The following is a 17,640-nucleotide window of genomic DNA, read 5'->3' as shown; positions in this document are numbered from 1 at the left end:
TGGTTTTGTGTGCGGGGAGCTGTCCTCAGATAATCGCGTGGTGTGCTTTCGCCGTAAAGCCTTTTTGAAATCTGACACAGCGGCTGGATTAAGAAGTTAAGCTTTTTATTTTGATGTATTTACACTTGTGATTTTATGAAAGTTAAATATTTATAATTCTGCGGTTTGAATTACGGCGCTCTGCAATTTCACCGGATGTTGGCCAGGTGGGACGTTTACCGTCCAGCCTGCCCATTAGAAGTTCAACAGATCTTTTCTGGTTGGATAGTGAGATGAGGTGTACCTGTTGGTCGTTGGCGTTCGACCTTCGTCTGACGTTTACCGTCCCGCCTGCCCATTAGAAGTTAAACAGATCTTTTCTGATTGGACAGTGAGATGAGGTGTGCCTGTTGGTCGTTGGCGTTCGACCTTCGTCTGACGTTTACCGTCCCGCCTGCCCATTAGAAGGTAAACATTACCATAACATGTCCTCCCTACCTGACGACGGTGTGCGTGCAGACGATGAACTCAGGCCTGGAGTTCCACTGGTGATAGGTGATGTAGTGACGAGTCTGGAGCCAGATCCACTGTTGACCTTTGGTCAGGAACCTGTAGTAACACGACTTCCCTTTACCATACTGCATCACTAGACAGAGAGGAGAGAGGAGAGAGGAACCTGTAGTAACTTTACCATACTGCATCACTAGACAGAGAGGAGAGAGGAGAGGGACCTGTAGTAACTTTACCATACTGCATCACTAGACAGAGAGGAGAGACCTGTAGTAACTTTACCATACTGCATCACTAGACAGAGAGGAGAGAGGGGCGGTCAGAGTGTGTGTGTGCGTGTGCGTGCGCGTGCGTGTGTGTGTGTGTGTGCGTGTGCGTGTGTGCGTGTAACTCACAGTGTTCGTGACACTTGGCCAGTGTCCCCAGGTCGTCTACATGATAGTAGTCGTAACCCGACGTTCCCAGAACCTCAAATGGAAGGTAGCCTATGATTGGTGGAGCCCTGGAGGGAGGAAATTAAATCATCAGTTACCCAGCCTGCTTATTAACAATAATACCACTTGTGTGTGTGTGTGTGTGTGTGTGTGTGTTTAACTGATAAGTCCCCACAACAACAGTAAAGGAACAAAGATTTGACCAACTGGGGACATTTTGCTAGTCCCCACAGGGTCAAATGCTGTTTCTAGGAGGGTTTAGAGTTAAAGTGAGAATTAGTGTTAGAATTACGTCAGGAGCTAGGGTTAGGAGCTAGGGTTAGGAGCTAGGGTTAGGAGCTAGGGTCAGTTTTAGGGTTAGGAGCTAGGGTTAGGAGCTAGGGTTAGGAGCTAGGGTTAGGAGCTAGGGTTAGGAGCTAGGGTTAGGAGCTAGGGTTAGGGGCTAGGGTTAGGAGCTAGGGTTAGGAGCTAGGGTTAGAAGCTAGGGTTAGGAGCTAGGGTTAGGAGCTAGGGTTAGAAGCTAGGGTTAGGAGCTAGGGTTAGGAACTAGGGTTAGGAGCTAGGGTTAGGAGCTAGGGTTAAGAGCTAGGGTTAGTTTTAGGGTTAGGAGCTAGGGTTAGGGGCTAGGGTTAGGAGCTAGGAGCTAGGGTTAGGAACTAGGGTTAGGAGCTAGGGTTAGTTTTAGGGTTAGGAGCTAGGGTTAGGAGCTAGGGTTAGGAGCTAGGGTTAGGAGCTAGGAGCTAGGGTTAGGAGCTAGGGTTAGGAGCTAGGGTTAGGAGCTAGGGTTAAGAGCTAGGGTTAAGAGCTAGGGTTAAGAGCTAGGGTTAGGAGCTAGGAGCTAGGTTTAGGAGCTAGGGTTAAGAGCTAGGGTTAAGAGCTAGGGTTAGGAGCTAGGGTTAGGAGCTAGGAGCTAGGGTTAGGAGCTAGGGTTAGGAGCTAGGGTTAGGAGCTAGGGTTAGTTTTAGGGTTAGGAGCTAGGGTTAGGAGCTAGGGTTAGGAGCTAGGGTTAGGAGCTAGGGTTAGGAGCTAGGGTTAGTTTTAGGGTTAGGAGCTAGGGTTAGTTTTAGGGTTAGGAGCTAGGGTTAGGAGCTAGGGTTAGGAGCTAGGGTTAGTTTTAGGGTTAGGAGCTAGGGTTAGTTTTAGGGTTAGGAGCTAGGGTTAGGAGCTAGGGTTAGGAGCTAGGAGCTAGGGTTAGGAGCTAGGGTTAGGAGCTAGGGTTAGGAGCTAGGGTTAGGAGCTAGGGTTAGGAGCTAGGGTTAGGAGCTAGGGTTAGTAGTTAGGGTTAGGTTTAAGGTTAGGATTTTGGGTTAAGGTTAGGGTAAGAGTACAGGGTTAGGGAAAATAGGATTTTGAACGGGACTGAATTGTGTGTCCCCACAAGCTTAGCTATAAGAACTAGAGACTGTTACCTGTGGTCTAGTAATAAGAACTACTATAGACTGTGTTACCTGTGGTCTAGTAATAAGAACTACTATAGACTGTGTTACCTGTGGTCTAGTAATAAGAACTACTAGAGACTGTGTTACCTGTGGTCTAGGAATACGAACTACTAGAGACTGTGTTACCTGTGGTCTAGTAATAAGAACTACTAGAGACTGTGTTACCTGTGGTCTAGGAATACGAACTACTAGAGACTGTGTTACCTGTGGTCTAGTAATAAGAACTACTAGAGACTGTGTTACCTGTGGTCTAGGAATAGGAACTTCCACTCCAGACTGTGTCGGGAGGTGAACTCTTCATTGGGCTCCACCACTGTACACATCTCCTATGGAGGGATAGACAACAAGATAGATATCAATATATCTTACATATAATATAGATGGTTGAATATAGATAGACAATATACACTCAGTGGGCAGTTTATTAGGTACAACAATCTAGTACCTGGTCGGACTCATTTTGCCTCCAGAACGGCCTGAATTATTCGGGGGAATGGATTCTACAAGGTGTCTGAAACGTTCCACAGCCATCACACAGTTGCTGCAGATTGGGCGGTGGTACATTCATGCTGCTAACAGCCCGTTCCATCTCATCCCATCGTTGCTCTATTGGGTAGAGGTCTTGGGGACGGACCAGGAGACTCTAGTAAACTGAAATCATCTATCATGTTTCAGGCCATGTTTTTCCACTTCTCAATTGTCCAGTGTTGGTGATTGTGTGCCCACTGGAGCTGCTTCTTCTTGTTTTTAGCTGATAGGAGTGGAACCAGGAGTGGTCTGGTTCCTCTCTAGGTTTCTTCCTAGTTTTCTGGCCTTTCTAGGGAGTTTTTCCTAGCCACTGTGCTTCTACACCTGCATTGCTTGCTGTTTGGGGGTTTTAGGCTGAGTTTCTGTACAGCACTTTGAGATATCAGCTGATGTACGAAGGGCTTTATAAATACATTTGATTTGGTCGTCTGCTGCAACAGCCCGTCCTTGACAAGGACCAACGAGTCGTGCGTTCTGAGATGCCGTTCTGCAACCCACTGTTGGTTGTAGGGCACCTCCATTTGTCTGTTTGTGGCCCTCCTGTTAGCTCAACCCACTGTTGGTTGTAGTGCCTCCATTTGTCTGTTTGTGGCCCTCCTGTTAGCTCAACCCACTGTTGGTTGTAGTGCACCTCCATGTGTCTGTTTGTGGCCCTCCTGTTAGCTCAACCCACTGTTGGTTGTAGTGCCTCCATTTGTCTGTTTGTGGCCCTCCTGTTAGCTCAACCCACTGTTGGTTGTAGTGCCTCCATTTGTCTGTTTGTGGCCCTCCTGTTAGCTCAACCCACTGTTGGTTGTAGTGCCTCCATTTGTCTGTTTGTGGCCCTCCTGTTAGCTCAACCCACTGTTGGTTGTAGTGCCTCCATTTGTCTGTTTGTGGCCCTCCTGTTAGCTCAACCCACTGTTGGTTGTAGTGCCTCCATTTGTCTGTTTGTGGCCCTCCTGTTAGCTCAACCCACTGTTGGTTGTAGTGCCTCCATTTGTCTGTTTGTGGCCCTCCTGTTAGCTCAACCCACTGTTGGTTGTAGTGCCTCCATTTGTCTGTTTGTGGCCCTCCTGTTAGCTCAACCCACTGTTGGTTGTAGTGCCTCCATTTGTCTGTTTGTGGCCCTCCTGTTAGCTCAACCCACTGTTGGTTGTAGTGCCTCCATTTGTCTGTTTGTGGCCCTCCTGTTAGCTCAACCCACTGTTGGTTGTAGTGCCTCCATTTGTCTGTTTGTGGCCCTCCTGTTAGCTCAACCCACTGTTGGTTGTAGTGCCTCCATTTGTCTGTTTGTGGCCCTCCTGTTAGCTCAACCCACTGTTGGTTGTAGTGCCTCCATTTGTCTGTTTGTGGCCCTCCTGTTAGCTCAACCCACTGTTGGTTGTAGTGCCTCCATTTGTCTGTTTGTGGCCCTCCTGTTAGCTCAACCCACTGTTGGTTGTAGTGCCTCCATTTGTCTGTTTGTGGCCCTCCTGTTAGCTCAACCCACTGTTGGTTGTAGTGCCTCCATTTGTCTGTTTGTGGCCCTCCTGTTAGCTCAACCCACTGTTGGTTGTAGTGCCTCCATTTGTCTGTTTGTGGCCCTCCTGTTAGCTCAACCCACTGTTGGTTGTAGTGCCTCCATTTGTCTGTTTGTGGCCCTCCTGTTAGCTCAACCCACTGTTGGTTGTAGTGCCTCCATTTGTCTGTTTGTGGCCCTCCTGTTAGCTCAACCCACTGTTGGTTGTAGTGCCTCCATTTGTCTGTTTGTGGCCCTCCTGTTAGCTCAACCCACTGTTGGTTGTAGTGCCTCCATTTGTCTGTTTGTGGCCCTCCTGTTAGCTCAACCCACTGTTGGTTGTAGTGCCTCCATTTGTCTGTTTGTGGTCCTCCTGTTAGCTCAACCCACTGTTGGTTGTAGTGCCTCCATTTGTCTGTTTGTGGCCCTCCTGTTAGCTCAACCCACTGTTGGTTGTAGTGCCTCCATTTGTCTGTTTGTGGCCCTCCTGTTAGCTCAACCCACTGTTGGTTGTAGTGCCTCCATTTGTCTGTTTGTGGCCCTCCTGTTAGCTCAACCCACTGTTGGTTGTAGTGCCTCCATTTGTCTGTTTGTGGCCCTCCTGTTAGCTCAACCCACTGTTGGTTGTAGTGCCTCCATTTGTCTGTTTGTGGCCCTCCTGTTAGCTCAACCCACTGTTGGTTGTAGTGCACCTCCATTTGTCTGTTTGTGGCCCTCCTGTTAGCTCAACCCACTGTTGGTTGTAGTGCCTCCATTTGTCTGTTTGTGGCCCTCCTGTTAGCTCAACCCACTGTTGGTTGTAGTGCGCCTCCATTTGTCTGTTTGTGGCCCTCCTGTTAGCTCTTTTTTTGAATTCCATTTCGTTCAGTTTAAAAAAAAAATGTGAGCTCAAGGCGTAGTTTTTCTAGAGATAAATCAGATCAAGCCTGAACTGTGCGTTGTAGTAGGGAGTTGTAGTTTTCAACAGGCCAATATTCTACATAGTTTAGCTCAGAAAACATGGTAATTAACTACAATGACCATAATCCTTTGCACGCCTAGAGAAGAGAGAAGAACGTGCGATCAAGAGCAGTTTCTTCGTGCGGTATCTCTACCCGGAAATACAGGATCTAAGTGATTGATAGTTGATATTCAGCAGTCATTAAATAATGTCTTGTTTACTACGAATATATATTAGAATAGTGTTTTTGTCAGACAGCAGCTCTGTTGAGACGAGACGATGACTTGGAAAGAAATAATAAAGTCATCAAATAAACCAAATGTAACATACAGAACTTAAATATTTAATTAAAATAAAGTAGTGTGAATATCTGAAGGTTAATAAGTAATAAGCAGTAATGGACCGTCGCTAAGCATCATGGGACTTCTGTGTTGTTACAGAGTTCAACCCACATAATGCATAGTGCATTTAATGTTTAGAAATAAATAATTGAAATCGAAAAACCAGGATTACTTTTTCATTTAATCGAACCGAAACCGAACCGACCTCAAGAAGCAGTAATTGCTCAGCGCTAGTGTTTGTGTGTGTGTGTGTGTGTGTGTGTGTGTGTGGTGTATGTCACCTTGATGAACTGTGGTTTAGCCAGCCTGACGGTGGCTACGAAGCAGACCAGGTCATCAAAGGCAGGTTGTAGGGATCTCTGTAACACTCCTGCTAAACCATTCCTGGTGGTGTTGGGGACTAGAGAGAGGAGAGGAGAGGAGAGGGGAGAAGAGGAGAGGAGAGGAGAGGAGAGGAGAGGAGAGGAGAGGAGAGGGGGGAGGAGGGGAGAGGAGAGGAGAGGAGAGGAGAGGAGAGGAGAGGAGAGGAGAGGAGAGGAGAGGAGAGGAAGGGAGAGGCGGGAGGAGGGGAGAGGAGAGGAAGGGAGAGGCGGGAGGAGGGGAGAGGAGAGAAGAGAAGAGGAGAGGAGAGGAGGAGAGGAGAGGAAGGGAGAGGGGGGAGGAGGGGAGAGGAGAGAAGAGGAGAGGAGAGCGTTACCGTGAGTATAAACCAGAACAGATGATCAAACTAACAGCTGTTTATTCTGTTCTCCAGCTGATAAAACAAGACCAGTTTCTAAGGAAACCAGAGGCTCACCGTCGTTCAGCGACTTGAAGTTGCCTGTGAATTTGACGTGTTCGTAGACGGCAGGTTCTTTAGGGTCGATGGTTCCTCTCAGCACGTGGCAACAAAACTCCAGCTGGTTCTTGGCTGTAATCACGATTAAAATACCAAACACAACGAACACCAACCTTAACTACGTTTACAATCATTTCTCTTAAAAACATTTTTTTACAGTGTTTACAATTTTTTTACAGATACAACATGGCCGATTATATTTGCAGATGACTGCTTGCAGTATATAACAAGTGATCTGATTGGACGGCAGTGTATATGAAGCGACGTGATAGGCCAGCAGCCAATAAGGTGGCAATGTGATTGGGTGTTACTCACTCTTGAGGTACTCTGGTCCGAGGCTCTCGGGGTCGGACGGGTGTTTGGAGAGAACCTTGTACACCTCCGAGTGTTCATTCAGGGGGAGGAAGTTTAACAGGTTCTGGTCCTGCAGGTCCGACTGTGGAACACACACACACACACACACACACACACAAACACAAACACAACACAACACACACACACACACACACACACACCACGTTGAGTTCAACACAACTGGGGAAGGTATAGAAACATTTTATTGTACACTTTCAAACATCCAAGTACATTTTTAAGTAGGAAACAAATAATTGTAATTAGTTAATTGCATGCCAGCAGCACACCACCATGTATCCCACTGATGGCTTGTTTCAGAAGCTAAGCAGGGTCGGTCCTGATTGGTCCCTGGATGGGAGACCAGATGCTACTGGAAGTGGTGTTGAAGGGCCAGTAGGAGGCACTCTTTCTTCTGGTCTTAAAAAAATAAAATAAAAAACAATGCCCCAGGGCAGTGATTGGGGACATTGCCCTGTGTAGGGTGCCGTCTTTCAGATGGGACGCTAAACAGGTGTCGTGACTCTCTGTGGTCACTAAAGATCCCATGGTACTCATCGTAAGAGTAGGGGTGTTAACCCCGGTGTCCTGGCTAAACTTCCAATCTGACCCTCAAACCATCATGGCCACCTAATCATCCTCAGCTTCCTATTGGCTCATTTATCCCCTCCTCCCTGTAACTCTTCCCCAGGTCGTTGCTGTAAATGACCATGTGTTCTCAGTCAACTTACCTGGTCAAATTATATCAGATAATGCTGCTCTTGGTACTGCGCATTGGAACCAAACCCTTCTGTCCAATAGTATTGTGGTACTGCGCATTGGAACCAAACCCTTCCGCCCAATAGTATTGTGGTACTGCGCATTGGAACCAAACCCTTCTGTCCAACAGTATTGTGGTACGAATCGAAACACAGACAGTCCGACTCACCGGCAGGTGTTCCAGTAAGGAGGTGACGCTCTCAGAGACGTAGATGATGTTCCCGTCTGTCATTATCGCTATGAAGAATCCATCCAGAGCCTCCAACACAACATTACAGCTTAGTTAATACGACTGTTACAGTAGGGTAGTACTGTAGTAGTAGGGTAATACTGTAGTAGTACTAATAGTAGGGTAATACTGTAGTAGTATTAATAATAGTAGGGTAGTACTGTATTACTACTGTGAAGAATCCATCCAGAGCCTCCAACACAACATTACAGCTTAGTTAATACGACTGTAACTAGTCTGTCATTAGTTAATACGACTGTAACCAGTCTGTCATTAGTTAATACGACTGTAACTAGTCTGTCATTCCAGAGCCTACAACACAACATTACAGCTTAGTTAATACGACTGTAACTAGTCTGTCATTAGATAATATGACTGTAACCAGTCTGTCATTAGTTAATACGACTGTAACTAGTCTGTCATTCCAGAGCCTACAACACAACACAACAGTTTAGTTAATACGACTGTAACTAGTCTGTCATTAGTTAATACGACTGTAACTAGTCTGTCATTCCAGAGCCTCCAACACAACATTACAGTTTAGTTAATAGGACTGTAACTAGTCTGTCATTCCAGAGCCTACAACACAACATTACAGTTTAGTTAATACGACTGTAACTAGTCTGACATTAGTTAATACGACTGTAACTAGTCTGTCATTCCAGAGCCTACAACACAACATTACAGCTTAGTTAATATGACTGTAACTAGTCTGTCATTAGTTAATACGACTGTAACTAGTCTGTCATTAGTTAATATGACTGTAACTAGTCTGTCATTAGTTAATACGACTAACTAGTCTGTCATTAGTTAATACGACTGTAACTAGTCTGTCATTAGTTAATACGACTGTAACTAGTCTGTCATTAGTTAATACGACTAACTAGTCTGTCATTAGTTAATACGACTGTAACTAGTCTGTCATTCCAGAGCCTACAACACAACATTACAGCTTAGTTAATATGACTGTAACTAGTCTGTCATTAGTTAATACGACTGTAACTAGTCTGTCATTAGTTAATATGACTGTAACTAGTCTGTCATTAGTTAATACGACTAACTAGTCTGTCATTAGTTAATACGACTGTAACTAGTCTGTCATTAGTTAATACGACTGTAACTAGTCTGTCATTAGTTAATACGACTAACTAGTCTGTCATTAGTTAATACGACTGTAACTAGTCTGTCATTCCAGAGCCTCCAACACAACATTACAGTTTAGTTAATATGACTGTAACTAGTCTGTCATTAGTTAATACGACTGTAACTAGTCTGTCATTAGTTAATATGACTGTAACTAGTCTGTCATTAGTTAATACGACTAACTAGTCTGTCATTAGTTAATACGACTGTAACTAGTCTGTCATTAGTTAATACGACTGTAACTAGTCTGTCATTAGTTAATACGACTAACTAGTCTGTCATTAGTTAATACGACTGTAACTAGTCTGTCATTCCAGAGCCTACAACACAACATTACAGTTTAGTTAATATGACTGTAACTAGTCTGTCATTAGTTAATACGACTGTAACTAGTCTGTCATTAGTTAATACGACTGTAACTAGTCTGTCATTAGTTAATACGACTGTAACCAGTCTGTCATTAGTTAATACGACTGTAACCAGTCTGTCATTAGTTAATACGACTGTAACTAGTCTGTCATTCCAGAGCCTCCAACACAACATTACAGTTTAGTTAATAGGACTGTAACTAGTCTGTCATTCCAGAGCCTCCAACACAACATTACAGTTTAGTTAATAGGACTGTAACTAGTCTGTCATTAGTTAATACGACTGTAACTAGTCTGTCATTAGTTAATACGACTGTAACTAGTCTGTCATTTGTTAATACGACTAACTAGTCTGTCATTAGTTAATACGACTGTAACTAGTCTGTCATTCCAGAGCCTACAACACAACATTACAGTTTAGTTAATATGACTGTAACTAGTCTGTCATTAGTTAATACGACTGTAACTAGTCTGTCATTAGTTAATACGACTGTAACTAGTCTGTCATTAGTTAATACGACTGTAACTAGTCTGTCATTCCAGAGCCTACAACACAACATTACAGTTTAGTTAATACGACTGTAACTAGTCTGTCATTAGTTAATACGACTGTAACTAGTTTGTCATTCCAGAGCCTACAACACAACATTACAGCTTAGTTAATACGACTGTAACTAGTCTGTCATTAGTTAATACGACTGTAACTAGTCTGTCATTAGTTAATACGACTGTAACTAGTCTGTCATTCCAGAGCCTACAACACAACATTACAGTTTAGTTAATACGACTGTTACAGTAGGGTAGTACTGTAGTAGTAGGGTAGTACTGTAGTAGTATTAATAATAGTAGGGTAGTACTGTAGTAGTAGGGTAGTACTGTAGTAGTATTAATAATAGTAGGGTAGTACTGTAATAGTAGGGTAGTACTGTAGTAGTATTAATAATAGTAGGGTAGTACTGTAGGAGTAATAGTAGGGTAATACTGTAGTAATATTAGTAATCGTAGGGTAGTATTGTAGTAATATTAGTAGGGTAGTACTGTAGTAGTAGTAGTAGGGTAATACTGTAGTAATGTTAGTAATAGTAGGGTAGTATTGTAGTAGTATTAGTAGGGTAGTACTGTAGTAGTAGTAGTAGGGTAATACTGTAGTAATATTAGTAATAGTAGGGTAGTACTGTAATAGTAGGGTAATACTGTAGTAGTATTAATAATAGTAGGGTAGTACTGTAGTAATATTAGTATTAGTAGGGTAGTACTGTAGTAGTATTAATAATAGTAGGGTAGTACTGTAGGAGTAATAGTAGGGTAATACTGTAGTAATATTAGTAATCGTAGGGTAGTATTGTAGTAGTATTAGTAGGGTAGTACTGTAGTAGTAGTAGTAGGGTAATACTGTAGTAATATTAGTAATAGTAGGGTAGTATTGTAGTAGTATTAGTAGGGTAGTACAGTAGTAGTAATCGTAGGGTAATGTTGTGTATCTCACCTCCAGCATGAGCTGGGTGAACTCCTCGTTGCTAAGGAACGGAGGTTTCCAGTCCTGTCTGATCTCACTGGACTCAGACTGAGCAGAGATCTCTGTTAGAGACACATACACATCATAGTGTTTAGAAATATACGTGAGAATACGCACAATATACTATATAGAAATTATACATCCGAATACACCATTTATACAATAAAGTCAACTTCTGATCCTGATAAGATCATAAAGGGACCTTCACCAGTCAACTTCTGATCCTGATAAGAACATTAAGGGACATTCCCCGGTACCTAAAATACTCTATTTTAAAACACTATTTGCTCCTCATTTCTTCAATGTACACTCCTCAATAATGTATATATATATATACATATTCATGACATTACTCAAGAATAATTAACATTTTAGTTATATGTCCATGACTCTCAAAAGCAACAGCTCCGTTTGTTTACATTCATCACAACAACAGGAAGTAGAAACAGAAAGGGGTAGTAAAGGGGGCGGGTACCGTTGTGTTTACACAGGAAGTCGATGCTCTTCTGCAGGATGGTGGACTTGTCCATCTTGCGTGTGATGCCAGGCAACATGGTGCCCAGCTCCTTGATGAGGACATTGAACTGGTCTCGTCTCTTCTTCTCCGACTTGTTACGCGACACGCTGTGGATTACAATAGATTACAGATTACAACACGCTGTGGATTACAATAGATTACAGATTACAACACGCTGTGGATTACAATAGATTACAGATTACAACACGCTGTGGATTACAATAGATTACAGATTACAACACGCTGTGGATTACAATAGATTACAGATTACAACACGCTGTGGATTACAATAGATTACAGATTACAACACGCTGTGGATTACAATAGATTACAGATTACAACACGCTGTGGATTACAATAGATTACAGATTACAACACGCTGTGGATTACAATAGATTACAGATTACAACACGCTGTGGATTACAATAGATTACAGATTACAACATGCTGTGGATTACAATAGATTACAGATTACAACACGCTGTGGATTACAAATTACAACACGCTGTGGATTACAATAGATTACAGATTACAACACGCTGTGGATTACAAATTACAACACGCTGTGGATTACAATAGATTACAGATTACAACACGCTGTGGATTACAATAGATTACAGATTACAACACGCTGTGGATTACAATAGATTACAGATTACAACACGCTGTGGATTACAATAGATTACAGATTACAACACGCTGTGGATTACAATAGATTACAGATTACAACACGCTGTGGATTACAATAGATTACAGATTACAACACGCTGTGGATTACAATAGATTACAGATTACAACACGCTGTGGATTACAATAAATTACAGATTACAACACGCTGTGGATTACAATAGATTACAGATTACAACACGCTGTGGATTACAATAGATTACAGATTACAACACGCTGTGGATTACAATAGATTACAGATTACAACACGCTGTGGATTACAATAAATTACAGATTACAACACGCTGTGGATTACAATAGATTACAGATTACAACACGCTGTGGATTACAATAGATTACAGATTACAACACGCTGTGGATTACAATAGATTACAGATTACAATGGAATATACTTTAAAAAGATAATTCAATGAAGAATTAGAATGGAGAGTCGCTAACCTTTTTATCAGTTGGGTAGTTACGATTATCTATCTATCAGTCTCACTGAATGGCAACGTGTCCCGTTTCAGCTAATCAGGGCCTAAGTTATTATTTATGTGAATCAACTGTGTGTTAGGCCCTGATTAGCTGAAACGGGACTAAGTGATTAGTTATGTGAATCAGCTGTGTGTTAGTCCCGTTTCAGCTAATCAGGGCCTAAGTGATTATTTATGTGAATCAGCTGTGTGTTAGGCCCTGATTAGCTGAAACGGGACTAAGTGATTAGTTATGTGAATCAGCTGTCTGTTAGTCCCGTTTCAGCTAATCAGGGCCTAAGTGATTAGTTATGTGAATCAGCTGTCTGTTAGTCCCGTTTCAGCTAATCAGGGCCTAAGTGATTAGTTATGTGAATCAGCTGTCTGTTAGTCCCGTATCAGCTAATCAGGGCCTAAGTGATTAGTTATGTGAATCAGCTGTCTGTTAGTCCCGTTTCAGCTAATCAGGGCCTAAGTGATTAGTTATGTGAATCAGCTGTGTGTTAGTCCCGTTTCAGCTAATCAGGGCCTAAGTGATTAGTTATGTGAATCAGCTGTCTGTTAGTCCCGTTTCAGCTAATCAGGGCCTAAGTGATTAGTTATGTGAATCAGCTGTCTGTTAGTCCCGTATCAGCTAATCAGGACCTAAGTGATTAGTTGTGTGAATCAGCTGTCTGTTAGTCCCGTTTCAGCTAATCAGGGCCTAACTAAGTGATTAGTTATGTGAATCAGCTGTGTGTTAGTCCCGTTTCAGCTAATCAGGGCTTTAGTGTTAGTTGTGATATGGAGGTCATGGTGGTGTTGTCACGGTGGTGATGTCACGGCGGTGATGTCTCACCGTTTTGCTTTGTCCTTCTCATCTTCATCCATCGACCCGTCGAAGATGCTAGAATCATCCCTGAGAAAGAGAGAAAGATTGGGAGAGAGAGAGAGAGAGAGAGAGAGAGAGAGAGAGAGAGATTGTGAGAAAGAGAGAGGTGTTGTAGTTCAGAAAAAGTGTTATCCTAGTCAGTGGGTAGGAGGGAGTAACGGCTGGTATTTCTGAATGGGTACTACAGTAGAGGACAGTGTGTGTTGTGCCCGACCCTATGCTTGATGTCATGATTGGCTGTTGTTCAGGCCTGTGGCTGCAGTGAAACAGTCTTCAGGCCTGTGGCTGCAATGAAACAGTATTCAGGCCTGTGGCTGCAGTGAAACAGTCTTCAGGCCTGTGGCTGCAGTGAAACAGTCTTCAGGCCTGTGGCTGCAGTGAAACAGTCTTCAGGCCTGAGGGAGTCATTTGGAAGAGGACCTGGAAGGATCAGCGAGAACCGTGAATTAACACACACATCATCCATCCATAACACACTACACAGTGAATAACCACATCATCCATAACACACTACACAATGAATAACCACATCATCCATAACACACAACACAGTGAATAACCACATCATCCATCCATAACACACAACACAGTGAATAACCACATCATCCATCCATAACACACTACACAATGAATAACCACATCATCCATAACACACTACACAATGAATAACCACATCATCCATCCATAACACACTATACAGTGAATAACCACATCATCCATCCATAACACACTACACAGTGAATAACCACATCATCCATCCATAACACACTACACAGTGAATAACCACATCATCCATCCATAACACACTACACAATGAATAACCACATCATCCATAACACACTACACAATGAATAACCACATCATCCATACCACACTACACAATGAATAACCACATCATCCATAACACACTACACAGTGAATAACCACATCATCCATCCATAACACACTACACAATGAATAACCACATCATCCATAACACACTACACAATGAATAACCACATCATCCATAACACACAACACAGTGAATAACCACATCATCCATCCATAACACACTACACAATGAATAACCACATCATCCATAACACACTACACAGTGAATAACCACATCATCCATCCATAACACACTACACAATGAATAACCACATCATCCATCCATAACACACTATACAGTGAATAACCACATCATCCATAACACACTACACAGTGAATAACCACATCATCCATAACACACAACAGTGAATAACCACATCATCCATAACACACTACACAATGAATAACCACATCATCCATAACACACCACACAGTGAATAACCACATCACCCATCCATAACACACTACACAATGAATAACCACATCATCCATCCATAACACACTACATAGTGAATAACCACATCATCCATCCATAACACACTACACAATGAATAACCACATCATCCATCCATAACACACTACACAATGAATAACCACATCATCCATCCATAACACACTACACAATGAATAACCACATCATCCATCCATAACACACTATACAGTGAATAACCACATCATCCATAACACACAACACAGTGAATAACCACATCATCCATAACACAAAACACAGTGAATAACCACATCATCCATAACACACTACACAATGAATAACCACATCATCCATAACACACCACACAGTGAATAACCACATCATCCATCCATAACACACTACACAATGAATAACCACATCATCCATCCATAACACACTACACAATGAATAACCACATCATCCATCCATAACACACTACACAATGAATAACCACATCATCCATCCATAACACACTAAACAGTGAATAACCACATCATCCATAACACACTACACAGTGAATAACCACATCATCCATAACACACTACACAGTGAATAACCACATCATCCATAACACACTACACAATGAATAACCACATCATCCATAACACACTACACAATGAATAACCACATCATCCATCCATAACACACTACACAGTGAATAACCACATCATCCATCCATAACACACTACACAATGAATAACCACATCATCCATAACACACTACACAATGAATAACCACATCATCCATACCACACTACACAATGAATAACCACATCATCCATCCATAACACACTACACAGTGAATAACCACATCATCCATCCATAACACACTACACAATGAATAACCACATCATCCATCCATAACACACTACACAGTGAATAACCACATCATCCATCCATAACACACTACACAATGAATAACCACATCATCCATCCATAACACACTACACAATGAATAACCACATCATCCATCCATAACACACTACACAGTGAATAACCACATCATCCATAACACACTACACAGTGAATAACCACATCATCCATAACACACTACACAGTGAATAACCACATCATCCATAACACACTACACAATGAATAACCACATCATCCATAACACACTACACAATGAATAATCACATCATCCATCCATAACACACTACACAGTGAATAACCACATCATCCATCCATAACACACTACACAATGAATAACCACATCATCCATAACACACTACACAATGAATAACCACATCATCGATAACACACTACACAATGAATAACCACATCATCCATAACACACTACACAATGAATAACCACATCATCCATAACACACTACACAATGAATAACCACATCATCCATCCATAACACACTACACAGTGAATAACCACATCATCCATAACACACTACACAGTGAATAACCACATCATCCATCCATAACACACTACACAATGAATAACCACATCATCCATCCATAACACACTACACAGTGAATAACCACATCATCCATCCATAACACACTACACAATGAATAACCACATCATCCATCCATAACACACTACACAATGAATAACCACATCATCCATCCATAACACACTACACAGTGAATAACCACATCATCCATAACACACTACACAGTGAATAACCACATCATCCATCCATAACACACTACACAATGAATAACCACATCATCCATCCATAACACACTACACAGTGAATAACCACATCATCCATCCATAACACACTACACAATGAATAACCACATCATCCATCCATAACACACTACACAATGAATAACCACATCATCCATCCATAACACACTACACAGTGAATAACCACATCATCCATAACACACTACACAGTGAATAACCACATCATCCATAACACACTACACAGTGAATAACCACATCATCCATAACACACTACACAATGAATAACCACATCATCCATAACACACTACACAATGAATAATCACATCATCCATCCATAACACACTACACAGTGAATAACCACATCATCCATCCATAACACACTACACAATGAATAACCACATCATCCATAACACACTACACAATGAATAACCACATCATCGATAACACACTACACAATGAATAACCACATCATCCATAACACACTACACAATGAATAACCACATCATCCATAACACACTACACAATGAATAACCACATCATCCATCCATAACACACTACACAGTGAATAACCACATCATCCATAACACACTACACAGTGAATAACCACATCATCCATCCATAACACGCTACACAATGAATAACCACATCATCCATCCATAACACACTACACAGTGAATAACCACATCATCTATCCATAACACACTACACAGTGAATAACCACATCATCCATAACACACTACACAGTGAATAACCACATCATCCATAACACACTACATAATGAATAACCACATCATCCATCCATAACACACAGTGAATAACCACATCATCCATCCGTACACGTCATCCATTAATACATACAGGTCCATTTGTAAATCCATCCACATTACCCATGAAAACAGATCATCCATCTATCCAGTCGTCAACAGACATCATCTATTAAAACACATTTCCTCCATCAATAACCCTCTACTGGGGCTCGGCCAAGCAGCATCAACATTAAGGAAACACACAGCCATATTCTGATAGGCCCATGTCAACACCCACCAGCAATCACTATTCATTCACACAGCACATATAGGGTTTCAGTCACTGTCATTACTGTGTGTATCCTCTAATGAAGCGCCTGGCTCTCTATCGGTCTGTCTGTCTCTCTATCGGTCTATCTGTCTGTCTGTATGTCTCTCAGTCTGTCTATCTGTCTCTCAGTCTGTCTGTCTCTCAGTCTGTCTGTCTGTCTGTATGTCTGTCTCTCTATCGGTCTGTCTGTCT

General features: G+C 42.1%; 1 protein-coding gene across 13 annotated transcripts in view; it reads right to left on the bottom strand.

Moving 5' to 3' along the window:
* The window catches only part of LOC118936633 (circadian locomoter output cycles protein kaput-like), a 49,793-nt gene that overhangs the window by 25,718 nt on the left and 6,435 nt on the right, over positions 1–17,640 (bottom strand). For all 13 annotated transcript variants that reach the window (XR_005041999.1, XR_005042000.1, XR_005041997.1 and 10 more), the window contains exons 3-13: positions 13,600–13,805; positions 13,353–13,412; positions 11,331–11,479; positions 10,826–10,917; positions 7,769–7,858; positions 6,805–6,925; positions 6,448–6,561; positions 5,933–6,051; positions 2,606–2,688; positions 885–991; positions 478–625 (exon numbers count right to left, since the gene is read on the bottom strand). Coding sequence is in view for 8 of the 13 variants with exons in the window: in XM_036972922.1 (XP_036828817.1) it covers positions 478–625; positions 885–991; positions 2,606–2,688; positions 5,933–6,051; positions 6,448–6,561; positions 6,805–6,925; positions 7,769–7,858; positions 10,826–10,917; positions 11,331–11,479; positions 13,353–13,412; positions 13,600–13,616 (1,100 nt within the window). In the remaining 5 variants the exon portion in view is untranslated. The remainder of the gene's footprint in view (positions 1–477; positions 626–884; positions 992–2,605; positions 2,689–5,932; positions 6,052–6,447; positions 6,562–6,804; positions 6,926–7,768; positions 7,859–10,825; positions 10,918–11,330; positions 11,480–13,352; positions 13,413–13,599; positions 13,806–17,640) is intronic.

This window comes from Oncorhynchus mykiss, unplaced genomic scaffold (genome assembly GCF_013265735.2).
Source record: "Oncorhynchus mykiss isolate Arlee unplaced genomic scaffold, USDA_OmykA_1.1 un_scaffold_212, whole genome shotgun sequence".
Classification (NCBI taxonomy): Eukaryota; Metazoa; Chordata; class Actinopteri; order Salmoniformes; family Salmonidae; genus Oncorhynchus; species Oncorhynchus mykiss.
The sequence above is the reverse complement of the archived record's forward strand: the minus strand, read 5'-3'. Positions and strand labels throughout refer to the sequence as shown.